A 27,500-nucleotide genomic window follows, 5' to 3' on the forward strand; every position below is an offset into this window, starting at 1 on the left:
ACCACTCTGCTGCTACTAGTCTCTGAATTTATTTTTTCCCCACGCTAGTGCCCGAGTGATGTTTATTATATCATAAGTCCGTAAGAGTCAAAGTCCCGGCGAGCGGCAGCGTCAAGGGCGGGCGTGGGGGCTGTGCGGCGGCGAGGCGTAGAGCCCAAAGTCGTGTGGCCGCCGCGCCGAGACCAGATTTTGTACTGGTAAGATATCCCGAGGGAGGGTCCCGCCCCTTCGGCTCAGTTCACTACCCTCATGCTGGCTTCTGCTCTCTCGCTACCTGTTTCTGGCCGGTCTCCTGCCCTCCTCCTGCTCGTGTATGTGTGTGTGTGCGTGTGTGTGTGTGTTTGGTGTGTGTGTGTGTGTGTGTGTGTGTGTGGAGTGGAGTGGAGTGGAGTGGGATGGAAGGCAATGACATCTCACCTTCAGTGTTACCACTCCACACGCCGTCTGTGTGACAGGTCCTTGTGTCTCCGCCAGCCAAGGAGTGTCTGTTACACCGCCAAGAATGAGTGGGGTGAGGGAGACCGGCGTGTGTGTGTGTGTGTGTGTGTGTGTGTGTGTGTGTGTGTGAGGGTTTGGGAGAGTGACATCATCCCTCACCTCCAACTCTTCGCCTTCGCTTGCTGGAACGTCCGCCGTCCCTCCCTTTTCTCCCTCTTCGATCACCCACTCACTCCTCGCAGCCTCTCCTTCCTTCTCTCCCTCTCCGGTACTGCTTGTATTGGAGCCTTCTCTGAATTCATCCAAACCCTTTATAGTATGTGTAGTGTGTGTGTGTGTGTGTGTGTGTGTGTGTGTGTGTGTGTGGTAGTTATACCCAGACAGCATCTCATATTTCTTTGCTATGGGCGTTGTTTCCATAAATTCCGGTAAAGCCAATTAACGTAAGGCTGTGGTGTATGCGTTGTGCTCGTACGTTACATTCGTGGACTCTTCCCTGGACTCTTACATTATCAAAGGAGGTTGTGTGGCGAGCAAAATTCGGGTTCCGCCACCACCGTCTCTTCCAGTCTGCCCTAAGCCCGGGGTTGATGTTGCCATCGTCTGCATTCGTCTCCCTTTTATTTCCCTCGTTCTTTTGTTCGCTCTCCGCCTCGTGTGTCCTTAATGCATCAGCTCGGCGTTGTTATGAATCCGTCTCCTCCCCGTGTGTGGTTGAGTATTCCTACCACGGCCCCGGACAGCCCAAAAGGCAGACATCTGTACATGAGGTCGGGAGTCTGGCTGCTGTTACCATATAAAGCAGACCAAGTTTTCCGAAGGCTGGCCATCTTTTTATCATGCTGGCGAATAATTGAGCCTTGTATGTTTCAGGAAGAGATGTAGATGATCTTGCTACGCAGTGCTATTTTACCATTATTTCGTTAAAAAGGATCCAGCGACCCACGTAATTCTTTGTTGATATTGGTCGGTAGATGGTCGGGTGGGAGGGAGTTGCCAGATTCGTCGCAGTTGATGCTTGGCTCTGTCTGTGTAAAGATTGAGTGCAGTTTATAACAGTAGCCTGTAATCTGTGCACCACTTATGTCTTCAAGTTTCATGATAGAACAGGAGTTCGATAGATGTGCGTGTGTGGACGAATTTAATTGTTCGATGCGGGTTGGCAGCATCGAAGTGACTAGCCGCTTCCAGCTAGACGGCTCCTCAGTCACCAGCGGAGACGTGGGTGGTGCTGGTTGCCTCGCGACGCGTGCTCTAAAGAAAAAAACTCTACGACCTTGGTAAACTCTATGTGACTGGACAGTGTGTACTGCGTGAAGAGGAAAGAAAACACGAGAAAATCTTTGCCGAAGTGACAGTTCAGGCGGAGAATCGTGTTCAGCTGGGCATTGTGGAAACGTTTGTCTCCGCCCCCCGTGCCCTCCGAACGCAATCAGCTGCCTCGGATGTGGGATGTGGTGAAGGCCTCTCCTTTAGCAAGCACGGGACGCATGCTATTGTGATAAATGGCCACGCGGCCTCAAGGATGCAGCAGGAGCAGAGAAAGAGAGACAGAAAACGTGTTGTCTGTGCAGTAGTGTTAGTGTGAGGGGGCGCCCAGAAGCAGTGGGCCGAGGTAATCTCTGCCACATATAGGTCACGTGTGTGTGGCACGGAGAATCTCCCTCCACGCACTGGCTGGCAGGTGGTCCATTCACGCCCTCTAACATTCTCCATTGAAGTGGAGTCGGCCACCGATCAGCGTCTAGGTCGTCGGCGTGGCTGCTAGTGTCGGGCACCGGGTGGTCGGGAGGGGGTGGCTCGCCCCCTCGGGCATTGGAGGCCGCCGTCGAAGGAAGATTAATCGATCACCGTACCCCGTGCTGGTGGATGGCGGTGCTGAGTGGTGGTACTGCTGCGTCACACCCTGGCAGGGACTGGTATAGTGGTGGGTGCCTCGTGGGCAGTGTTTGTGGCGCTGTGTTGAGTGGTGGGGAGCGGTGGGCGGCCCGGCATGGACTGCAGTGTCAGCCTGAGGTGAAGGGACCAGCGCCAGGATTTACCAAACTCGCCGGCACGGAACTGACTTGTTCATCAGTAAGTTATTTCGCTTTTTATCGGTGCATTCCTTATATGTATGAACAGTTAGGTATCCATTACATAATAACCCGTTGTGCTGCTAGTATAAGATAAAGATGCGCTCCTCTCCGCTGGGATTGCTATCTACTGTCGCATCGAAATCTTCAATACTTTTCGGGTGAATGTTTTCTCGAGACACAGCGTCACCTCGGGCATGCATTCAGTCTAATGTGCACTAATTACTATCTAACGAGAACATGCATGTACGCACAATCTATTAATGAACCCGTAATAACAGTAAATATCAAAGGACGACGTAATTATTTCCACAGTGCTATTAGTTGCAATTCAGAATGTCAGTTTTATTGACCTCACCTTTTTTTTATTATTGCGGGTTGGGTTGTGCTTCCCGTGCCTGCCAGGTAACACTTGCCGCTCGGGGGAAGAGGAATGGCCCGCGGGACGTGTTTTCACCCCCGCCTTTGGAATGTTCGCTGGTGAAGGATGACGGAGAGTGAACCAGACACTTGATCTGATCCTCAAAAGTCTTGGCGGGTCTTTGTCCTTGATCAGGGTGCTGGAACGTCCCTCTCAACCCCCTTCCACTCCCTCCAGTCTTCCTCCTCCTCCTCCTCCTCCTCCTCCTCCTCCTCCTCCTCCTCCTCCTCCTCCTCCTCCTCCTCCACCACACCCATACCACTATATCCTTCATCCTTCACCCAGATTACTAAACACCACACACACACACACACACACACACACACACACACACACACACACACACACACACACACACACACACACACACACACACACTTGACCTTAAGCCAGACCCGTCTCCCTGTGTTTAGATACGAGTCGTTCTTCTCTTTTTACATCGTCGTCTATTATGAAATTTCTTGTTCCGCGTTAGGTCAGTGTTGTGTTGCGGAGACCGGAGCCACGTCACTGTATTTGTTTGCCTGTTAATATCTCTCCCTCTCCCTCTCTCTCTCTCTCTCTCTCTCTCTCTCTCTCTCTCTCTCTCTCTCTCTCTCTCTCTCTCTCTCTCTCTCTCTCTCTCTTACACCTTATATTTGCGCTCTTTTATGGACCGATTAAGTGCGTGGGCCAAGGTATGTCCCCGAATGTCAGCAAGACTAATGTTTGCTGCTGTTGCTCGTAAAAGACGCGACCAAAACGAGGCGGAGGCTGAGCAGAAAAAAAGGGGCGTGGGCAGTATGTCTTTGTTGTCGGTGTTACTGTGATAAATTCTGTGTGTCTGTGTGTGTGTGTGTGTCTGTGTGTGTTAGGGCGGGGAGAAGGAAAGGGAGAGGATCAGGCATAATGTTTTCTATCAGGTAGCCTAAGAATCTCAGCAGCGCATTGGGGAGAAAGGGGGAGTAGAGGGAGACAGGGAGTGTGGGGAGAAGAGCGAGAAGAATTTGATATACCTTTATAGGAGTTGCCAGTGTTCGTCTGGGCAACCCTTTTTTGGCCAGGGGAGAGAGTAGGGAGGAGAGGAGAGCCACGTTACCCTCGTCCCTCCTTCCGCACCGTCAGTAGTGTGGGTGGGAGGAGCTCAGGGGGTCGCGCGGGGCTGCCTCTAGGTGTGTTTTCGCGTCGTGGTCAAAGGAGTCAGCGAGGAATGTCTGGTATGCGGGGCGGAGTGAATTGAGGACGACCGTCGGCCTTGGGGGGGGGAGGAGACGGCAGGGCAGCGGACCCCTCGGCACCCTGCCCTCCTGCCCCTCGGTTTGTCCTCCTCCGTGCCTGCTTCATTAACTCTCGCCGCCCTTCGTGGTGCCTTCCGACACTCCTTCATTAATGTCTGTCTTTCCTTTGTTTTTTGTCTTCTGATTTTGTTGTTCCTTCGTGCCCTAGGGATTTCATTGTTCCTTTACGTTCTTTCTCGTACCTTCGTTTGTCCCTTTTTGTGTGTTTTTGTTTGGTATCTTTCTTAATTTGTTCGTTGTTACTTTTTTTTTGCTCACATTCATTCACGTAAAGATTTCCTTCCTCTTTGCTCCTTCGTTTGTCATTCCTTCATTTACTTTCTTTGTATGCCCCACTGTTCCCCTCCCTTATCCTCATGTTTTGTTTCTTTACTACTTTCTTCCTTCCTCGTTTATTAGTTTTAAATTCTTCTGCCCTTCCACCTTGCTTAGTTGCACCATCCCCCGTGTTTTCCTACTTTATCGCCTTCTTTTTTCCTCCCCTCCCATTTGAAATACTTTTCCTCCTCCCCTCCTCCTCCACCACCACCCTTTAAACATATCTTCCCTTCCCTTCTGCCTTTCTCGTACTCGTCCCTCACTCTCCTTTTGTCCCCTCTTATCTCTCCAGCTCCTTCACTCTCCGTTGGCCCTCCCTCGCTCTTTGTCGTTCCTCGCTCCCTTGCTCTCCCGCGTCCCTCCTTCCCCTGAGGTCTCCGTGCTCTCTGCGTTCCTACTCGCTTCTATTTACTGCTCCACCTCATGCTTTGTTTATCAACCAGCGACCTCACTCAAGCCTTGCCTCCTTCCTCCCCCCGGCCTGGCTCCCTTCCCCCGACTCTCCTCTCCCTCCCATCTGCTCTTTATCTACATCTGCCCATGACATAAAGTAAATTGGTGTGTCAATAGAGAAATGTCTTAAGAAAATGGTTGAGATGATTGTTCAGCTCCTCCATTTGTCTGTCAGTCACGCCCCGGGCTGTGAGTTCCTCGGGATGTGGGTTTGGAGTCTACGAGGCTGTTGAGAATAGTGAGTTATAGCGAGTGAGTTGAGTGCATCCTGCGGTGCCGGGGAGCACGTCGCGCGCCCGTCACTCACTTCCCAAAACGCTTCACTTTATCATAATTGTATCGTATCCTAATTGACGTCTGTGCTTCCTCCCGCGAGGATTAAGGGATCCCAAATAATCTCGTCCATTTTACCTCTCCCCTCCTCCTCTCTCTTTTCTCCCTATTCCTCCCTTCATCTCTCTCTCCGTTTCTGCTTCCCTGCGTCGTCCGTCTCGCCCTCGTCCCTCACCCGCGCCGCCCCCCGAGGAGCGACGAGCCGCAAACGAGTGTGGTGTTGCCAGAGTCGAGAGGAAATTGGCCATATTTTTTGCTCTTGTTCCCACGTTTTGTGTATCTTGTATATGATGGCGAGTGTGTGCAGTGGTGTGTGTGTGTGTGTGTGTGTGTGTGTGTGTGTGTGTGTGTGTGTGTGTGTGTGTGTGTGTGTGTGTGTGTGTGTGTGTGTGTGTGTGTGTGTGGGTGTGTAGATGGAAATAGGTAGGTATATTTCATACAAGGACAGCCACGTGTAAGCCTGGTCGCTTCTTGCAGCTTCCCTTATTTCTTATGTTATTATGTTCTTATGTACGAGTATAGGTGTAAAAATCATATATCGCCAAATTTACGAAATTTATCATCATTTACCAAGAGGAGAATAAAGTTTAATGAGGCGCGAGACATCTTAAGAGGAATTTTCACTCGTCACTGATGTTCGCGGCGGCCAGGGTGACTCGCTAGCGGCCAGGTGATGCAGGTGGTGGCCAGGTGCTCGGTGACGTTCCCCAAGGAGGCATAAACACGACCGCGTAGCCTGGAGACGCGACTCGCTTCATCCCTCTCTACCTTCCCTTATTTTGTTTGATACCCTCTCCCGCTAACCTCGCCTTACCTCGCTTCATATCACCCTATGGAATCTTACCGAACCTTTACCTGACAATAAGTTGTAGATATTAATTAACATAGGCTGACGTAACCTACCTCTACTTTGCCTTACCTTGCCTTACCTTTCCCTACTTCTCCTTAGCCTTCGATTTCCACCACTTTGCCTTACCTTCACCGCCACTTATCTACCTCACCACTCAGCCAGCCAAGGCCAGCCTATAAGTGCACCTGGCGGCTGGCTGGCTGCATCGGCTGGCCCGGCAGGAAGCGGCCAGCCTTCTCACACCCCCTTCCGCCGACACACGCCAGAAGGAAACGCCCGCGGCTCTTCCTCGCTAAATCCAGAGCTGACTCGGGGCGAAAGTGTTGTGGAGGAGGAGGACGACGAAGAGGGGATGTAGAAAGGGAAGGGGAAAGCTGTAGTAGTGGTAGTAGTTGTTGTAGTTGTTGTAGTTGTAGTAGTAGAGGTCCGCAGTAGTTATTGTGAAAGAGAAAGAACAAATAACAAAGAGAACAAAAAAAAAGATGACAATTATTACAATAAGGATGCTTATGATGATGATTAAAGACAGAAGGCTGGGGAGAATAGAGTAATGGTAATATATTACTAGTATCAACAACAGCAACAATAAGAACAACTATTACAACGACAACACCAGCAGCAACAAAAACAACAACAATAACAACAACAACAACGATAATAATGATAATAAGAAGAAAAAAGAAGAAAAGAAAAATAATAATGATAAGAAAAAGAGGAGGAGGAGGAAGGAGGTGGACGAGAACTACTATGCAGCAGCAGCAGGAACAGCAACACTTAAGGAGAGGAAGCTTTTCAGACCACGGAATTTGATTACTCGCTCCTCTGATCTTATAACATGACTTTTCCTTTTGCGTGTTTTTTCCTACCTTACTTTTCTTCAGGGACGGAGTACGAAAGAAACTCGAGAAACCCAGACAGTCACCTTTGTTGGTTTGCCAGAATACGAGTACCTGGTGGTTGTCAAGAAAAAAAAAATATATATATATCCACCCATTTCTACCCGGTCTTCTAAGTGGATGTAAGTGGATAATTGAGAGATGAAGACTGGCATTAAGCGCAGCCTGAAGTGAAATTCTCATCACTTAAGACGGTCATCTGTGAAAATGTTGTGGGACGATTTTGAGTTCCTTAGTTCCGGTTTATGTTGTGGCGGGGACACTGACCACCATCGCCACTGCCTCCTCCTCTCTCCCCCGTCTCCTCTTCTTCCTTCTGCTGTATTGAATCCTGTTAAGCGGTGTGCCAAGGCTGTGCTGTGGTCACCGAACGATTATTAGCAGAGCGTGGTGGGGGTAGGGGGGGTTCAGATTGGAGCACAAATGGAGAAGTATGAGGAGCGACAGCAGGTAAAGCCAGGAAGTAAAAACTGAAGAGGAGGATAAAAAAGCAGCAAGGGCAGACGTAGAGGAAGAGGAAAAGGGAGGAAATAAAAGGTAGACGTGAATAAAAAAAGCTTAAAAAGATATAGTGAATAAAAACAAAGATAAGATTGAGGAATAAAAATTACATACAGGAAGAAAACCCTCCACTTTTTTGTGCTGAAGATAACAAGAGTTCTTATTAATTGTCAAATACCCAAATTAGTACGTAGCCACTTTTTTTTACCTCTCCTTGTCCTCTCTTCTCATCTCCCTCTCTCTCCTTCTCCGTCTCTCTCTTCGTACCACTTGAAAATTTAACTCCGTATTGGATTTCCTGCTGTCTCGTCTGCCCTGGTGGTGAGGTGTGAGTGAGTGAGTCAGCCTCCGTGAGTCACTCGTCACTGCGGGTTTGTTGCGGTCGAGTGTTGGATACAAGGAACAGTCCAACGTCGGGAGTCTGCGGTGGCTGGCGGGGCGAGGCTGTGGCTGTGAGGCTGGTGCTGTGACGCCGATGTGAGTGAGGCTGGTGTTATGAGGCTGCTGTGTTGACGTAGTGCGAGTAAGGTTGTGCTGTCAGGCTGGGGCTGTCCGGTGTTTTGAGGCATTTTGATAAGCCGTTGTGTTGATGTGGTGCGGGTAAAGTTAGGTTTTGAGGTTGTCTTGAGTTTAATGTGAGCGTTGCTGGCTATACGAACTCTGAGAAAGCAAGGGTGAAGTAACTGGAAAAAGCCCGGAAACAATGCCTGCGTTTGAAAGCTCGGAGAGAGACAAAGACAAAGGGTGTTCCTCGCGTTACTAAAAGCTTTCCTCACCTTTTGCGTCACAATGTAAAGATAAAGAAGGAATGAAAGACGTAAAAGCTTGGTTTGGCTCTCAGCGGAAAATGTAAACTCAGTGAGGCAGGTTTACAAGGCGCTGCTAATAAGAAGGACATTACATCATAAAACGAATGCTGCTTCTTGCTGTTGTTTAGCGGTCTAGCTTCAAACAATGTTAATTACAGCAAAAAATAAAGAGAAAAGTGTAATGACTGAAGGTGAAAAGTGACTGGAGCAAAAAAGTAATTACAGAACACACACCTACAAAAAAGTGGTTGATGTAGATGACAAGCAATTAGGGAGGATGAAAGTGATAAGAGAAGGTACAAGTTATGAGAGAACCCGCAGTGACTGGGCCTGTTATCGGGTGATTGATGACAGGATGAAAGCAGGTATGCGAAGTGATTGGACGAGGTGAGAAGTGAACTAAGGACATGAAGCGGATGAAGAATCTGGAATATTTGTACTAAAATATCAGAGAAGAAAAAAAAAATATTGGAGGTAAAATTGATAACAAAATGTAAGACGTTTAGAGATTCATACAGCAAATAGAATACGCATCAAATTATTATAGAACGTAAAAAGTAAAGAATACAGAGAACAAAGTCATTAACCTCATTTCTCTTAACTGTTAATATACGAGTAATTTAACTTAACAACGTAAGCTCATGTAATCTAAGGAGACTGATCGTAATTCATTCAGTAATTAGAGCAGGTATCAAAACATAATAGAAGCATGTGATGGAGCAGCGGGCATAGAGTGACTGAGGGGGTGGCGTGGTGCAAGGGGGTGTGGCAGGTGTAGTGAGCAGGTGAGCAGCTGTGGGATTGTCTGTCCCTCCACCAGGCAGCTCGGGGTCTTTGTCCTGCAGCGGAATGAAGTGACCGGAACACTGTCACGTCGGTCACGGGCACAGCTGTCGACCCTCGCAGCGGCTGTGGTGGTGGTGGTGGTGGTGGCGGCGGTGGTGATGGTGTCAGTCGATTACATTTAAAGGTCACGTGTTAGTACTTTGTTTACCGCCCCCAGCACTATTTTTTTTAGTATGATTATGAGCACACACACACACACACACACACACACACACACACACACACACACACACACACACACACACACACACACATACACACACTAAATCGTGCCGTGTACAGTAAAAAAAAAAAACACGCACGTCTATTTTTGAAAACTGTTTTATTGTTCTCTATTGTCACGTGAAAAAAGAAAAAAGCATTCCCGTGTGTGTGTGTGTGTGTGTGTGTGTGTGTGTGTGTGTGTGTGTGTGTGTGTGTGTGTGTCATAGCGTGTATATTTTCCGGGACCTGTTTTTTTGTTGCTTTTCATTCATTTTCATTGTTTTCTACATTTCCTGCCTCATAAACTACCATGGAAATAACACACTGTGGCGTCTTTCCTTCATTTCCCGGGAAAAAAAAGATATAGGAAGAACGCTAGTGTGTGTGTGTGTGTGTGTGTGTGTGTGTGTGTGTGTGTGTGTGTGTGTGTGTGTTAGCCATCCATTTTATACCCTACAATCAGGCAGCCTTGAATCTACACGAAGTACTTATTATTTTCTTCAGATTAGCTTGCATTTACGTGTGTGTGTGTGTGTGTGTGTGTGTGTGTGTGTGTGTGTGTTCCTTCATTGTCATTGAGGCGGGGAGGAGGCAGCAGGAGGGCGGGAGGAAGTTGGGCTCCTTTTCAGGGTTCACGGCACACCAGCCACGCGCGTTTTTCCTCCTCCTCCAGTTGTCACACGAGGCTGCAGGGGTTACGAGGACCCGCCCCTCGCCACCCGACCGATAAACAGAGGCACACTTCCCCTTCACGGTAGCGGTAACACCCTCCACCCTCCCCTCACGAGGCCGCGCATACTGAAACACATACTAAGCGCAGTAACTTCAGATAAATAGCATTATGGGTGATGGAAATTGAAATACAGGTAATAGAGATAGAATAACAGATGACACAAGTATATATGGGTGATAAAGAATGATGAACACTAAACCGCATAACAAGAATGCAAATAAAAGGAGATACAAAGACGATATGTAAGTCTGAAAATGCAATAATAACTCTCTCTCTCTCTCTCTCTCTCTCTCTCTCTCTCTCTCTCTCTCTCTCTCTCTCTCTCTCTCTCTCTCTCTCTCTCTCTCTCTCTCTCTCTCTCTCTCTCTCTCACCTACTATAATGGAAAGACATAGTTGAATTTCTGTAACGTGATAAATTTCCTTTTTCTGGGTAACGTAATAAATTTCATCTTTCTCGTGTAGTGCAAAGGAAGTTGTCTAAGAGTTTTGAAACGGAATTAAGTAACAAAACTACGAAAAAAGTCTCGTAATCGCTGCTCCCTAAAAACAAAACAGTAGGGGGTTTCCTTCCTCGTCTTATCACATTGTCAAGAAACCCGTGTGTTCTTTTTCTAGCAGCGTTGAAATCCCACGTTTTTGTGAAGGAGTATTAGAAGTGTACGTACATCCTCTGTGGGCGCCTCACTCTCTTCCCCTGCACGCTGACTTGATTCATTTCACTGCAACGAAACCAAAACGAAAATAAAAGTGTGTTTGATTTACGCTGGAACTCTTCAGACTCACCTCCACTCTATATCGTCCCTTTTCCTTTGACTTAGTTATTTTTGGAAGACATGGAATAAAGCTGTTTTTTTTTCCTTTTTCTTCTTTTTTCAAGCGTCATTTAATCACTAATTCAATCCACCACCCTATACTCAATTACACCCCACGTATTCTAGCGCACACAAGGAGAAAAGGGAAAGGGGAAATGCCTCGTTAATATATACCCTGAACGGTATTTCACGCCTTCTTGTTTCCTCTCCTTCTGACGCCAAGCCAAGATCGCAGCGCCTCCATTCCTCTCAGCCTGGCGCAACAACGTCTTCCTCCGCTAGCCACCGTTGCAGGCCGGTCCAGAAGGAAGGTTTTAGGGCCCAAGGCGATAGCGTGGCGTCCCTCCGCTCAGGACATCCGGTTATTAGGACGAACGCGACTTCCTGCTGCCGCCACTATCACCTCAACGCCTCTTCCCGCCTCCTTCTCTGCCTCCCTAGCCTCCTCCTTATCCTCCATTTTTTTTTTTATCACTAGGTTCTCCTCCGTCATCCATTTCTTCACTTCCGTCCTTGTTACTTTTACTTCTATATTTTCTTCATTCGATTTTATTTTTCTTCTTTTTCTTCTTCTCTTTTCCTTTTTCTTCTTCTTCTTGTTTTTTCTTCTTCCTCTTCTTCTTTCCCTGGTGTTTTATCTCCCCGTCAGACAGGCTTTGTTTATGTGGTTCTTCACTTCCTGTTCTTATGTTCTTATGTTCGTATACTGTAATTCTTCCTCCCGCGTTGAAGGAAAGAAAAAATTGCTGCTTTCGTCGCTGCTTCACCATCGTCATCTTGATCGTCATCATATTCAGCTTTGTCATCGTCGTTTCCGTCAAGCCAGGAGTGATTGATGAAGAAACACACACACACACACACACACACACACACACACACACACACACACACACACACACACACACACACACACACACACACACACACACACGAGTCTCCTTCAGCATTCACCCAAGCAAGAATGAAATAGAAAGTATCAACAACAGCAGCAACATCAACAACAGCAACGCAATAGTTTATTCAACCTGCCCTCGTGTTCTTAACGTGACTAAGGACTCTGGGGTGTCTTTGTTTATCTGTCTGTCTCTCTCCTTGTTTATTTGTTCGTTACCCTCGCCGTCAGCATCGTTAGTTGTGATGGTGGTCAATTTTTCTCCCTTAGTTTATTGTTTCTGTCACGTGCTGGACAGACACACGCTCTTGTTTATTGCCGAGTAAAAGCCGCGAGCCAATTAACGAAACAGTTACTTAATTACCCTCGGCGGCTGAGCGATAGTGAGTGATAACGAGTGATAAAATGAGCCAAGATTTATGAAAAGGACACGCGCTTCTCCGCCTTAATCCCTCTTATCCTTAGACTGACTTGGAAACGGGTTTAGATTTTCCTCGAACTTAATCTGATTCTCTCTCTCTCTCTCTCTCTCTCTCTCTCTCTCTCTCTCTCTCTCTCTCTCTCTCTCTCTCTCTCTCTCTCTCTCTCTCTCTCTCTCTCTCTCTCTCTCTCTCTCCAAGCACCCTGTCTTTGGAGTGCAGGCAGAGGGCACGGCAGACTCTTAATTATTGTGTTCCACGTGTGTTTACCAATTCGCTCTGGTCTTCCAAGGTGTTGTTTTGTGTCACAAGGAAAGAAAATCACGCCTCCCTTTCTCTCCTCTTCCTCCTCCTCCTCCTCCTCCTCCTCCTCCTCCTCCTCCTCCTCCTGCCCCTCCTCCAGTTTTGTCACCTGCAGTAAAGCAAGCACCTCTTTCTCCCTTCCCGCTTCCAGCTCCCTCTCTCTACCTTGACGCGCGCACACTTTTCAGGGCGCCTCGGGGAGTGAGGAAGTGGTCGAGGGGGCGGCCGTCACGCACCCCGCCCCCCCCCCCACGAACCCCGCCAACGACGCCGAAATAATGAGTTGCGTTTTGCGGAAGTCGAGCGTCAGTTGTTTCTCGTCATTAGTGATGTAGCCTCGATTAAAGTGTGTGTGTGTGTGTGTGTGTGTGTGTGTGTGTGTGTGTGTGTGTGTGTGTGTGTGTGTGTGTGTGTGTTTGAGGGGAGTTCACATGCCCCTGAGCAGTAAGAGGTTAGCCTAAGTTTTTTTTTTTTTTTTCTTTTTTTTAGTGGCGCAGGTTTGGAAGGCTGCGGCATTAGTTTACTCTCCTATCCTTGCTTTCCTTCTCTTCACCATCTCTGTGTTTGTTCTCCTCGTCCTTCTTCTTTTCCTCCATTCTCTTCCTCGTCACAAATTTGGTTATTTTTTTTCTCCTCGTCCTTTGTTTCTTTTTTTAATTCTTGACTTGATTTCGCCTTCCTCCTCCTCCTCCTCCTCTTCCATCTTATGCTTGAGTTTTATTATCCCAGTGCATGACCCCACACACCCTTGCCTCCTGCGGGTCCCTTCCCATCCCACGCTTTGCTTCTTTCACGTCACTCCACTAATGGTGTTGGGAAGTATTGTTGTAGCCCCTCAGTTATGGAGGTGACTTGGGTAGCATTGTGGGGGCAGAGGTGAGGCTGGCCCGAGTCTTCCCCCTTCTGCTGCTGCTCCTGGTTCGGGCAATCTCGTGGGCGAGGTATTGGGCGGCTCCCTTGTGGTCATATTGCCGCCTGTGTGTTTTAAAAGCGCCACTTCCTGAAACGCCCTTGTTTTTTGTGAGTGGCGCTGGCTGCTGGGGTTACGTCAGTGCTCGTGTCTTTTTGCTGTGTTCATTTGCCTCGCGGTTATCATTGCGGGTATTGGATGAGGGCACGAACTTCGCTTTCTTTTGTCATTCATGTGTTGGGAGTCTTCATTCATCTGTGAGAAACATGATTTGTATCTTTAATGATTTAGTCACCAAAACTCGTGTGATTCTTAAGAATGAATGAGTAAACATGTAATATTATTTTGTTTTCCTTGTAGTGTTCATAAAAAAAGGTGCGTGTGAGTTTCAGTGTTTGGTTTGAATGACTGCATCTAATGTTTCTTTTTTCCTTCTCCTCCGCAGTCACGACAGCCTTGAGCGGCGGTGCTCGTGGCAGGAACAAAGCATCCAAGACGCACCCGGGGATGCCAACATCTCCCCGACCGAGGGCAGGAGCGCCACGCCCTCGCCGCGGCTAGAGAGGGCGGCGGCTCAAGGGGCGGCGCTCGAGACGAACAGCAGCTTCGTCAGGAACCTGTGTGGGCGGTCCTCGCGCCGCTCACCGCTGCCCAGGTACTCCTCGGCCGAGTCCCTCTCGTCCTTCGCCGAGTCCCTAGTCAGCCCGGGGAGCACCGCCAGCGGCGTAGCCTCGTCCTCGCTGGTGCCGGCCAAGAGCACGCCCTCCCTTCACCAGGATGCCTCTCACGGACCCGCCCCCGCCAGGAACCCCGCGGTGAATGTGGCGCTCCACGTCTCCAGGTGAGCAGAAACAGACATGTAATGTAAAGAATGCTGTAGAATGTTGACTTTCATTTCTTGATGATCATATCTTTACGAATATGGAGTTTATTTGTCTTGGGTGATTGCACAGTTTGTTTTGCGTGTCCGTAGAATGTTACTTAGTCAGGTGTGGAGTGTGTTGTCAGTCAGGTGGGCGGTGGGAGGTGTTGTAGAGCGGTGGAGTAATGGGGCTGTCGCTCGCGTGGCGGGAGCGCGGGTAGTTCCCGTCAGTTTCATTTTCCATCCTCCTAAATGACGTAGTGAGGATGACGTCCCCCTTTTGTTACATGACAGGTAAATAGTGTTTCGCACGGCAGCCCGCACCCTTAGCCTCCTAGCCTGGCCTACAATCTCCTCCTCCCCTCCCCACCCCCTCACCGGGTGTTCACTTCTTCCTTATCTCACTTCCGTCGCTCATTGTTTCCCGTTTTCAGGTCAACACCCAACTTAGACGACCCAGATGATGGCGGCAGCACCAGCAGCAGCATGGTGACCAAGTCGTCCATGTATTCTTACCTGCACGGGGCCTCCACCTCCACCTCCAGCAAGGGCGGGTCAGGGGCGGCCAGCGGCAGGTACTGGGATCCGACCATGGGCTCAGACGACACGCCAGACAGAGAGGATTACGCCCACCACCTGCGTTCCTCCTCCTACCAGATGCTCCACTCGCGCCAGCTGTCCGCCCTCAGCACAGGGTCCGCTGGCTCGTACCACAGCCGGCAGCACTCCAACGCCTCCAACTACAGCGAGCCCGACGACCTGAGTCCCCGCGGGGACCTCCACCACCACTCCGCCGCCCACAGCCACCACCACCACCACCACGGGATGGACCGGGCGAGATTCTTCTCGTATGACAACCTCGGGCCGGACGGCTCCTCCTCCACCTCCAGCCAGAAATACCACGTGTCGTGGAACGTCTCCGAGCCAGACCTCACGCTCGCCCCGCCCCCCTATTCCCCCCCGGGGCCGGGCTTCCAGCAGGTGGTGGGACCCCCAGTGTCTCCGAAGGTGACTTCACCAGCTCCCACCACCTCCACTTCATCCCCCACCTCCACGTCAAACACAACCCGTCACCCAGCCTCTCCCCCGCCTCCCCCGGTCCGTGATGCCTCTAGTCTGAAATACATCAAGTACGGCCCAGGCCACGAGAAGTACCCGTCCTGGCCCGTCCCCGCCGCCAACCAGGTGCTGACTCTTGCCCCCGCGGCGCATGACGCCAATGTCTCTGGCCTGCCTGACTCTCCGCCCCAGTCCTCGGGGCCCCAGGGGTCGCACCGCTCCAAGTCGTGGACGGAGCAGTCGGAATACCCCAAGGAGAAGGCTGCAGGCTATGCACGGCCCTACAGCAACAAGAAGCCGGCCAACCGGCAGCTCAAGACTGTGATAGAGAGGGCGGAGAAGATCCCCAAAGAGATGTTCCACAACAGCGGCCTCCGGGACGACGTGTTCGCTCCGTCCTCCAACTACTCCTTCATGGACGCCTACTACAAGCCATCCTCGTCCCCCTACTACCCGCTCTACGACAGGGAGGGACGGGCGTTGGACGACAAGGACTACAGCATCCCCTCCCCCCGGAGCGTGACCTGGGTATGGGCGAAGCCTCCCTGGGGCAGGTGACAGCGGCCCAGCTGGAGGAGTACGTGCGTCGCTATGAAGAGTTTGGGTACACTGATCTCATAGGAACGACGCCGCTCCTGGACCAGCTGCGCCGGGAGTCTGTGATGTGGGACGGAGGTTCAGAACGTGACTCTGGCCGAGGAGAGAGTGAGAGCGTTGCCGAGAGTGCCAGGTATAGCAACGGGCGGGAGAGCGTCACCACCGTGGTCACCAATTCCTCGTCGGCGTCGTCCTCCGAGACCCTGAAGTGGCATGGGTCGCTGTCAGACATCTCTATTATGTCTGGACACTCGCGAGACCCGCGCGGAGACCACAACATCGCCCACAGCGCGAGGGTGCAGGCCCCACAGCGACACAATAGTGAGTCTGTACTCTACTATGGGCCTGAAGGACGGGCGAAAGGCTCGGGCAGCTCCAGGCACAGCCATGACACTCGTGAGCACCACAGGCGTCCACACCCTGCCGATCCTGGGTACCCGAGACACCCGCGGGAAGGAGGTAAGTGGAGCCGCGAAGTGGTGGAACGAAACAACGAGATGAACAACCTGAAGAAGTTCCCGTCCTACTCGTACACACAGCCACTCTCACAGATCACAGAGTCGCCCACAGCGGAGATGCGCGAGACGCCACGCTCCCCTCAAAGCCCCACCATAGATTTCAGCAAACCCCCGACCGTGGCCGAGAGGATCCACGAGCTGGAGAAACAGTCGAGGACTTCAGGACCAGAAAGTGGAACGCGGTGGCCTCGCGATCAGAGCGGGTCGAGGGAGCGAGACCACCAGGACCACAGAAAGGTGCGGGAAGAATCAGCGCTGCAAGACCCTCGCGACGCCATCGAGAAAACTGAAGCTCGGTCGCCCAGGGAAGCAAGCGAGACTCGGACCCACCAGCGGCGAGGCTCTCGAGACTCCCAGCGAGGGGACCGTGACCTGAGGCTGGACTTCGCCAACACTTCCTCTAGAAAAGGAGATACTTCTCTCCCAGGTGTGGACCTCTGCTCTCCCACTACCCCGACTGGCTCTGCCTCCACTTCTTCCCGCTCCCCCACCCAGAGGGATGCTGAGAGCCGGACATTCATTCACGAAAACTTCCAAAACATTCTCAACTCCTTCACTGAAGTGGACCGCTCCGATCGATCCAGCGGCGTGTCCTACTCCTACCTGGACCCTGAGAAGCGGCGGAAGGTGCCGGACTCCACGCTGAAGAGCATCCAGAAGCAAGCTGTCATGTCCTTTTATGAGCGCCACGCCGGGCGCAACCTTGGGGTCGGGACAGACGTCAGCTCCTCTGGCAGTCAGTCCAGCCTCACCTCATCCCATTCTGCCCCCGAGATGCACCAGGGGAAGTGGGCCAATGCCTCACACCCCTCTCAGAGTCAGAAATCTCCGTACGGATAAGTCAGGGCGGGCCGGGAAGGGCGTGGCTAGGCTTGGCCGAGTGCCTGAAAGTGAGGACGACCAGCCCCTCAGGGCCCGGCCCGGAGGCGGGTCGTCTGGGCGTGTGGATTCCAGCAGTGAGATAAGCGCCGAGGACGCTTCCCGTGGAGACTCCCAGAGGTCCTCGTTGGCCTCGGAGTCTACCTCCTCAAGGGGGAGCAGCCCCCGGCTCTGCCACAGAAGATGAGTCTCCAGAGTCAACCTGAAGTAAGTACCTGATATTATGTTTCCTTGATCTGATGTGAGGAACAGACAGCCATTTTTATATTTTTTTGTTACTTCGTCTTCGTGACAATTTTCGATGCCCTTTACTTTGGTGGGGAATAAACTTGTAATAATGACACAGAAGAAATCTTCTCTATATTATTTTCAGCGGGAAGAGAAAGATCATGTCGTGGTGGCCTCATAAACACGAGCTCAAGTCTCGCCCTCACTTCACCTTTTTAGGCGCATCACCTTTCTCTGTACAGACTTTGATAAAAGATGAGATGCATCATGTTGTCACAGCAACACGATGGGCGTCACTAATATGATGATTCTACTCTGGGCGAGTCGAACATTGACGAGCAAAAATAAGAGGTGACCAGGGTGACTTAAGGCTCGTGGTGCCCCCTTACCCTGATCCCGCCCCTCCCCTCCCGTTGCTGTCCAAACTCAGCCAGGGACGTGTAAGAGCCCGGACGTCCCCATTCTCCCTTGAGACACACACACACACACACACACACACACACACACACACACACACACACACACACACACACACACACACACACACACACACACACACACACACACACACACACACACACACACACACACACACACACACCGCCACCTGCCACTCGTCACCTCGTCACAGCCTCGGTGGGTCCACCAAACCATTAAGATAAGGAGACATTTGATAACTACCCACGCCGCCGCACCCCGCCCTCATCCCGTGTACTTACAGCATCCTTGCATCCCTGCGCACGCCCACCACTCCACCCACACGCTATGAACCCTTCCATACCCATATTGGCTCCTTCACTTCACCCATACCTGTGGCCTCTACACCTACGCGACCCGTACCCTTCACAAATCCAGTCCCCTTCATTCATATCCTCAGAATCCTTACCTGCTACATCCATCTTATCCACTTCCCTGTACCGCCGCACGGAACCCACACCCTGTACACCACACCACATCACTACACACCATATCAACACACGACACCTCTGCCACACCCATGTCCATTCCACCCATATCCCTGGCACCCCCATCTGTCCGTGTCAAGCCAACGCGCGCCGCCACCCACTCTTGCCTTGGCTTAGGGTCGCCCACACCTTCAGTTTCCTTACTCTACATATGATTTCCATACATCGCCGCCACCAGCACTGCCAGATTTTATGCTGTTTGGTACCATGTTTTCCTTCGTTGTTGTCTTGGTGGTGGTGGTGGTGGTGGTGGAGGAGGACTCATAGTGTTCATAGTTCCCTCGAGGGTCACGTCACAAGGCTATCGTAATAATTCACTCCTTAAAATAGTAGACGGATTGATCGTAAAATTTCAATCATGTTTTGACAATCCCCCTTACTTGCTCATGTGCGTGCGTAAGTTAATGTGTACGTGTGCATGTTTGATTAACACACACACACACACACACACACACACACACACACACACACACACACACACACACGGTAAATAAAAAGATCATAATGGAAGCAGTCACTTGAAGGTCGGATGGCCCCTACATGGCGGCGTCCCTCACACCTCTCCGCCCCACCTGCTGCTGCTGCTGCTCCTCCCTGCCCTTGAGAGCTTCTGGGCCACCGCTTGTCTTTCCATCCAAACCCTCAGCGTCAAAATTCAATCCGATCGATTGCGACACTCTATTGCTTCAAGAGCTCCCAGATTGCAGCCCGCTCTCCGTTTTCTGTCGTGTTGTCATGGAGGGTTTCTTGAACTTACTGTTACATGTGTTTTGCATATTCAAAGGGCTGTGAGATTTCGTAAACTTCGGTAACTTCAAGAATGTATTTTTTCATATGTATCTTTTTTTTTTCTTTTTATTTGAAAGTTGCATGTGTGGGCAATGTAAAGTTTGTTTGTACTCGCCTGCACTCAGTTTCTTGCATTTTGAAAACCTCACCATCAAGAATTTCCCATTTTTTTTTTGCGCTTCTTTGGTATTTAAATTGTTTGCAGTTAACGTGTTCTGCTGAGTCACTGGTAAAGTTTTGTTTAATAGCACATGGTTTGCCTACTTATTCCATTCCTTCTCTCTGTCTTGCATTCTGATCACTTGTCCGTTAAGAATTCTCCGTGTCTTTTTTTTTTCTATTTTTTTCTTTTCTTTCTTTTTCTTTTTTTGTTTGTGTGTTTGGAGTTATAAAATTTCCGTCTGATTCTGTGGTAACGCCTTTAATTTTGTAGTGCGCAGTATAGTTCTATTTTTATTTAACTATACTGGAACCGATACTGTAATGTTGTGGCGACGTTTCAAGGAACTAAAGAACTGGATAGAATCACAAGAACACTTTGTTTTTTCCGTTTCTTATTATTCAAGGATGCGCTGGAACGTTTCTTTTACTTCCTCTTATGATTAGTCCCTGTGTGACCCCGTGGTGATCGGTCTTTAGGAGAACCAGACGGACAGGGACAAGCCGCCGGGCCGTATATGTGCCTGGCGTCCCCTCTCGCTCCCCGGCAGTCGCATCCGGGGTGTGTCCGAGTGTCACATCTTCGTGCGTTTCATTAGTTCCGCGACAGTGTGTCATTTTGTGCTGGAATGCTTTTTGCTTCCTTCCTTCCTTCCTTCCTTTCTTTACTCCGTCCTTCATTTTTCCCTTTTTTCCTCTTAATTCCTTCACTCCTTTGTATATTTTCCTTTTTTTCCCCTTCCTTGCTTCCTTCCTACCTTCGTTCATTTTTTCTTTTCTTCCCTTCCTTCCTTCCTTCCTTCCTTCCTCCCGTTCTTATTTTATTGTCTCCTTATATGAATATTTACTTATATACTCGTATGTTCTTCTGCCTATCTTCCATCTATATATCTATCCGTATCGACAGTACATCCTTGTATATCTTAAGTAAGTTTCTATATTTAGCAAAACTCGTTATTTTTGTATATACCGCAACGCACTGGAGAATCAAGAATTACCTTTGGAAAAATGATATAGACTCGTATATCAAAGTAAAACATTCCATTGTTCATAGAAGGAATTATTGTTGTTTCATGGCTGCGAGTTTTCATGCACCGATGTCTAGCAATCCGAAACAAGCAAGCAGTCTCGTAGCAATCAGGTAACGCTGGCAGCTGCACTAACTCACACTAACTGAAGAAAGTCACAGTAATCAGGAAACATTAGTAATTACCCTAACACAACTCTGCTACTAACTGAACACTCCATCTCGCAAAACACGAACGTGGCACAAGATATCAGTGTTTGCTAACCGCGCAGCAATGTATTCATATTCTAAGCAGTGCAGCAGGCGGGACCGGGCTGGACTAGGGCGCTGCAGTGAGGCCGGTAGTTGGAGCATAAGCCAGGCCGCGGGGGAAGTGGCGGCGGCGGCGGTGGTGGCGGGTTGCATTGCGTCCCGGGGCAGTACCGGGACTGGGCAGTACTCTCAGACCGGTTCTGGTGTAACTGGCGGAGCGTCTGATGCACCACCCTCAGCACTGTTATTACTGGTGGAGAAAGAGAGAGAGAGAGAGAGAGAGAGAGAGAGAGAGAGAGAGAGAGAGAGAGAGAGAGAGAGAGAGAGAGATGGGAGGATGTTGACTTTACTTTTGCTTGTTGTGACGAGTGGCTAAAAATCTAATAGGTTTTGAGCGAGGAACAGTGAGGTGTGAAGAAACACATTTGAGAGAGAGAGAGAGAGAGAGAGAGAGAGAGAGAGAGAGAGAGAGAGAGAGAGAGAGAGAGAGAGAGAGAGAGAGAGAGAGAGAGAGAGAGAGAGAGAAGGGGGAGTGGGGGGTGCCTTGTATGGCATTCACAAAATGAATACCCCCCGCACTCCTTCAGGGCATCACATAAATTATATATAAACACACACACTCGTGTGTAATTTTCCTTTTGGTGGCAACGAAATTGCATATGTCGAACTTCTTCAAGCTACTGCGTGCTGCTCCCTTTGCATGTGTAATATACTCGTCTGTACGTGTGTGTGTGTGTGTGTGTGTATATATATATATATATATATATATATATATATATATATATATATATATATATATATATATATATATATATATATATATATATATATATATATATATATATATATATATATATATATATATATATATATATATATATATATATATATATATATATATATATATGCAAACACACACACACATGGTAAGGGCTACATGTAGTAGTGTCACGTGCGGTCAGCCGTTGGCTGGGACTCATTGTTAAGTCTCGTTGCGTCAGAAGCGTCCATTCATCACATCTCTTTTTCTTACCGATTCCCTTCATCTCCTGTGCATCGCTTCAATACTTGCCTCTGTTGCCGCCAGCGCGGCCTCTGCTCAGGCGTGGGAGTGCCGCTCATTGTTAAAGGGGAACATATGCCTTGTAACTATGTCAGAGAGAGAGAGAGAGAGAGAGAGAGAGAGAGAGAGAGAGAGAGAGAGAGAGAGAGAGAGAGAGAAAGAAAGAGAGAGAGTCAGTCAGTCAATGAGACCGTTTTTCCCGAGGGCCACGTGGAGTGTTGATGGTCGAGGCGTCAGTGAGGGGCACCTGAGGGATGTGGTGTGCGTGAATCAGGCGGCGAGTGGAGCAGAACAGGTGCATTGAGCCGCCATTACTGGCCGTAGCCTGAGGGGCGGCGGAGCGACTGTGCCTCTCCGTCTCCATACGTGTCTGTCTGCGCCTTGCGGGTGGAGGAGTTGCTACTGGGGAGTGAACCATCCTGAACCCTCCTGCCGCACGCCCTCAAAACACCATTAGAATCTTACCAGCAGTTAGTGTTCATTTCGGCAAAGAATGCGCCTCCCTCCGTAATCCTTGATAGAGCGCAGGTGTGTCACAGGTGTGCTAGGGATGCAGGTGTACCTAGATGTGTTGGGGCTACCGCCGAAGCCAGGTGAGTCGGTCAGCCGCCCACTACCAACGCTGGGAGGCAGTGGATCTAGACGGAGTGGGTGTGTGTGGCGCGGCGGGGCGAGGCTGGGGAGGCGGGGAGGGATAGAGATGAGAGCTAGGTAAGGAGGGATAGACGGGAGGGAGAGACAGACATGGAGAAGGCAAGGAGGGGCTGGCAGGAGGAGTGGGGAGAGGAGGAGAGGGTGGACACATGGAACGAAGGGATGAATACAGAAAAGAAATGAAGAGACGAGAGGAATGCAGCACAGAGATACGAGGGAGAGAAATGCCACAGAGAGAGAGAGAGAGAGAGAGAGAGAGAGAGAGAGAGAGAGAGAGAGAGAGAGAGAGAGAAGGATGCAGGAAGAGAGAGAAGAGGGACTGGGAAGAGGCAGACCGGAGATGAGAGACGTGGAGAGAGGAGAGGAGGAGTAGGAGAAGGAGAAGAAGGAGAAGGGGGGTTTGCCGGCCTGGTAGGTACTGGTGGTGTTGCTAGCCAAGGGTGCCCAGCTCCTCCTCCTCCTCCTCCTCCTCCTCCTCCTCCTCCTCCTCCTCCTCCTCCTCCTCCTCCTCCTCCTCCTCCTCCTCCTCCTCCTTCTTGCTAGGGCACAGACACAAATTACAGGTAGACGACCTCCGCCAAAAACCAACCTTCATGTTGCCTCAAAAACTCGAGGGCGTCCACCACAGACACGTTTTTTTATATCAGTTTTTTACATTAATATTTTTACGGTAAGTTTTTGTTCTGTAGTATTTATTTTTATTATTTTTTTTAATCGGTGTGTCGTCCCGAGGAAACATTTTTCGTTGTGTGTGTGTGTGTGTGTGTGTGTGTGTGTGTGTGTGTGTGTGTGTGTGTGTGTGTGTGTGTGTGTGTGTGTGTGTGTGTGTGTGATAAGATTCGCTTATGTAATTTTGTCATCTAAGAACCGTGAAGAAGCACTGATGCATTCAGAATCAGAGAGAGAGAGAGAGAGAGAGAGAGAGAGAGAGAGAGAGAGAGAGAGAGAGAGAGAGAGAGAGAGAGACGGACACAGGGAGAATAAGGGGGCACGCCTCCCCGCCGTCTGGTCTCAATGCAGGCGAGGGTCAACATCCCACCACCACCACCACCACCCCCTAGACGCGACAGGCTGCTGCTGCTGCTGCTGTTGAGTTTCAAATAGCAGATGAACGTGTGAAGAAAGTTTTGTATGTGTAAAAAATTATCAGGAGAAACTATTGATTTTATGAGCAATATAAATTTAACTTAGTAGTAATCATTGTGTTTTATCAGTTATTTATTTATTTATTTATCTTTATTTATTTATTTATTTTATTTTTTTTTTTTTACGTGCATAGAACTGTTTTGCTCTTAACTTTTTTCTATAGTCTTCCCTTATTTTTTTACGTTATTATGGTAAGCGTGAACATTCCCATTTGAAATACATATAGCGTTACTGGCTTATTTTTATTTGTTTCGTCATTTTTTTCACATAACGTGTCTGGATTTTAAACGTGCGTCGGTAAAAACTAGCGATTGTGTCTTTGCTTACCTTTTTTTCCAGTTTCTCTCTTATTTTCGTCAAATATGATATAATTCTGCCTTTTCCAATACAAATACAGTCGACTTATAATGTGGAATTAATGCTTCTTCCGTTCGTTATTCTAGTGTGCGTGAATATCATAGTCTGTACTGAAAGTGTGACAGTGGCCAGTGTTGCATGGTGTGACAGAAAATGGAAGTGTTGCATGGTGAACTGTAGTGTTTCGCTTCTACTTTTGATACTTCGTCCTGTAATAGTATTGATCGTGTTTGTGTTGCAGTTAGTGTTACATGAGGACCTTGTTAGAATGTTTTATTTGAAATAGAATATTGATTTTTTTCTGATAGTAATGTTATTTCTCTCTCTCTCTCTCTCTCTCTCTCTCTCTCTCTCTCTCTCTCTCTCTCTCTCTCTCTCTCTCTCTCTCTCTCTCTCTCTCTCTCTCTCTGACTTTTGGCGCCATAGCGTTGGTATACTTCCTTTATATTTTTAGCTTTGGCAACTCTCTCTCTCTCTCTCTCTCTCTCTCTCTCTCTCTCTCTCTCTCTCTCTCTCTCTCTCTCTCTCTCTCTCTCTCTGCAACGTATACACAAATTCACCGAAGCTTAACCACACGTATATAATTTAACATCTTCAATAACATGTTAAATCACTCGTGCACTGCAGACCGTTACTCCCAAGAAACTGCCTCCGTGTTACAATGTTCGATAATATTATGATGATGTACGATGATAGTGTTCGTTCTCTTGCGCCTTGGATAGTTTACTGTGATTCTTTGCCTAGTCCTCTCAGTTTGTTTATTGTGAGTTGTGTTTACGTGGTAGCTTGTGATCATGTGCAGAGAGAGAGAGAGAGAGAGAGAGAGAGAGAGAGAGAGAGAGAGAGAGAGAGAGAGAGTTAAGCATTATTGTTATCTTTATCTTGAAATTAATTTGTGTGTGTGTGTGTGTGTGTGTGTGTGTGTGTGTGTGTGTGTGTGTGTGTGTGTGTGTGTGTGTGTGTGTGTGTGTGTGTGTGCGTGCGTGCGTGCGCCTCAGCAAACACAAGCAATACTGCGAACAGAAAGTGGAGCGCCAAGAAAGAGAAATTTATGTGTGCGCAGAATATTGGCGAAAAGGGAAAGAGGGGGAGAGAGAGAGGAAAAAAAAAAGTTGAGGGAAGGGGAAGGAAGGTACAAGATAGTGTAAATAAAAAGGGGAAGCTGGGGAGGAAGGAGGGAAGAGGAAGAGGATGAAGAGTTGGGGGATGGGGAAGCGGTGGAGGTTGGGGTAAGATGTATACTGGTGGCGGGGGGAAGACGTGGAGAGGGGCGGAGAAGCCTCAGTTCGGGGCGGGTGTGGCGGGGTGTGGCTGGCTGCGGGCGGCGAGGTGTGTGTCCGTGCGTGTGTGCGTGTGTGCAGGCGTGTGAGCGTTGCAGTCACGTCCGCCCACGCCCTCCACACCACGCCCAGGAAGAAATTAAGGAATAACTGAAAGATTAATTACTTCAGTCATCGTTCAAAATTAGCATTGTGTTCCCTTAAGAAGCACATTCCTCTACCCAGCATGCCCTCCAGGCCTTGGGTACTGGTCACGGGCTGTGTTTACCTGGCCTAGTAGCGCACCTGTACACGGCTGCTGGAGGAGTAAAGAAAAAAAGGGAAGGAAAATGAGGTGTTGTGTCAGTCACCACTCGTGCAAGTCTTGGTGTGAGGAACGTGAGGTGGCGGGGCGTGTTTGTTCGAGTGATTTGTCCCCCTTGACTGTGCAACGCGATCCTGTGTTTGTGCTCCTTTAAGGCATGTGTGCGAGGGCCTCCTTTGCATAAACATGGGTGTGATTGACTCTCTATTGACAGTGGGACGTGATATCGTGTTTGCTCTCTTTTGTAGTGGATAAAAGTAGTGCCTATTTTTACCTTCGCAAACATAGACGTGATTTATTTTCTTTGACTGTGGAATGTGATCTCGTGTTTGTTCGCCTTGGAAGCGTCCGTCCGCACGTGGAATTCTTTCTTCCTTCTGCATAAATATTTGACTCAGTTGGCGAGCTGAGCCATATCGGTCTCCTTACTTATAGCATCTTTCTTCTTCCAGCGATGGGCGTTGGTTGTGTCTGGCGTTAACCCGCTTGTTGTGTTCCTAGCTTACGTGTTTGTCTGACCTGGTGCAGAGCATTCTGTGACCTTGAGGGAAGCCTGATGCAAACAAAGAGACAATGGTGCCAGAGAAGTTGTAGAAGTGTAATATCGAACCCCAGGCGTGGCGCTGCCACTGGGTGACCTGCATTGCGGTGGTGAGGCTGACACGCAGTAACTACCCGCCGCCTTCCCCGGCCATCTCTTGACCCACTGTACTTCCCGCGTCGCTCAGACCATCACGACTTAGAGGGAACGCTCCACTTGCCCTGTAGCCTGCAATGTGAAAGTGGACAGCTTGTCAGAAGGAGTGCGTTTTCAAGACGGCCCGAGTCACGCATCAGCGACAGGCGTGCAGAGCATCTCATCCATCTGGTCAGGAGCCCACCGCCCTCCCCGCCATGGCGTCGCTGCAGGACCTGCTGGCGCCCGTGCTGGTGGTGATGCGGGCCGTCGAGGTGTCCCTGCTGAACCTTGGGCAGGTGCTGTGGCAACACACACAGTGCCGGGCGCGGGAGACGTACGGGTTGCTGCACTCCCGAGCCGCAGGAGCATACGGCGACGTGAAGCGGCGAGCCAGCGACACTTGTGACGATTTGCAGGTCAAGGCCGGCGGCACGTGCAAAGAAGTTCAAAACCGCGCCGCCGAAGCCTGTCAGCGGTGGCTGCACAGAGCCAGTCTGGCTTACATCCAGTCCCAGCTGTGCCTCAGCCTCACCCTGCACCGCTGGCAGCTCCAGCTGAGCCTGCTGGCCAAAGATGCTCGGCGCCGCCTTGCACGGAGCCTCCACCTCGACGTGACGCTAAGGGACGTGCAGAACAAGGCCTCAATGGTGCACAGGTGGACCAAACTCAAGGTGGCGGCCTGGAAGAGGTCGGCGGCGCACGCTGCCAAGGTTAACCTGGAGAGGGCGAGCTGGAGGGCGAGGGAGTACGAGAGGGTTTTCAACGACGACTTCCACAAACTGACTCGCTCTTCCTCTTCCTCCTCTTCCACCACCTTTTCTTCCTCCACTCAAAAACTACACGACGACTCTAAGGTACTTTTCTCATTCCCTTCACGCCGCCGCCCCCTTGCCCCCCAAACTCAGGACGTAGTGTGGAGGGCACTCAGTCGATGTCATTGTCCTAACGTGTCGCTTCACTCTGTGGCCGCGCCTCACCCGAAACACTCTAATCGCTGCATTCACACGTACCCGTAGACTCCTGGTATCATTTCTGAAGTTTTTCATGTCAACTAGCGAGAAAGTAGAGTTGGGTAATTAACAATGCTTACTAATTTTCCGTAAGACGCAGTAGTTAATAAACGAAACTTGTGGCCATCACGCTGCCTCGCCGCGAGTCACGACTGCCTGTGACGCTAAAATAAATAAATA

General features: G+C 49.7%; 2 protein-coding genes across 3 annotated transcripts in view; both read left to right on the forward strand.

Annotated features, from left to right (window-relative positions):
* Positions 1-16,118, forward strand: part of LOC135115094 (mucin-5AC-like) — a 90,254-nt gene extending 74,136 nt beyond the window's left edge. The window contains exons 3-4 of the mRNA XM_064031586.1: positions 13,938-14,333; positions 14,789-16,118. Of these exons, the coding sequence (XP_063887656.1) occupies positions 13,938-14,333; positions 14,789-15,971 (1,579 nt within the window). The 3' untranslated portion in view covers positions 15,972-16,118. The remainder of the gene's footprint in view (positions 1-13,937; positions 14,334-14,788) is intronic.
* Positions 16,119-17,446: 1,328 nt separating this feature from the next.
* The window catches only part of LOC135115038 (uncharacterized), a 54,638-nt gene continuing 44,584 nt past the window's right edge, over positions 17,447-27,500 (forward strand). Inside the window, exon 1 of one of the 2 annotated variants that reach the window (XM_064031482.1) lies at positions 17,447-17,614. In XM_064031482.1, coding sequence (XP_063887552.1) covers positions 17,591-17,614 — 24 coding nt within the window. In that variant the 5' untranslated portion in view covers positions 17,447-17,590. Of the gene's footprint in view, positions 17,615-26,073; positions 27,165-27,500 lie in introns of those variants that run through there. The other variant, XM_064031480.1, reaches the window with a different exon arrangement.

This window comes from Scylla paramamosain, chromosome 28, assembly GCF_035594125.1.
Source record: "Scylla paramamosain isolate STU-SP2022 chromosome 28, ASM3559412v1, whole genome shotgun sequence".
Lineage (NCBI taxonomy): Eukaryota > Metazoa > Arthropoda > Malacostraca > Decapoda > Portunidae > Scylla > Scylla paramamosain.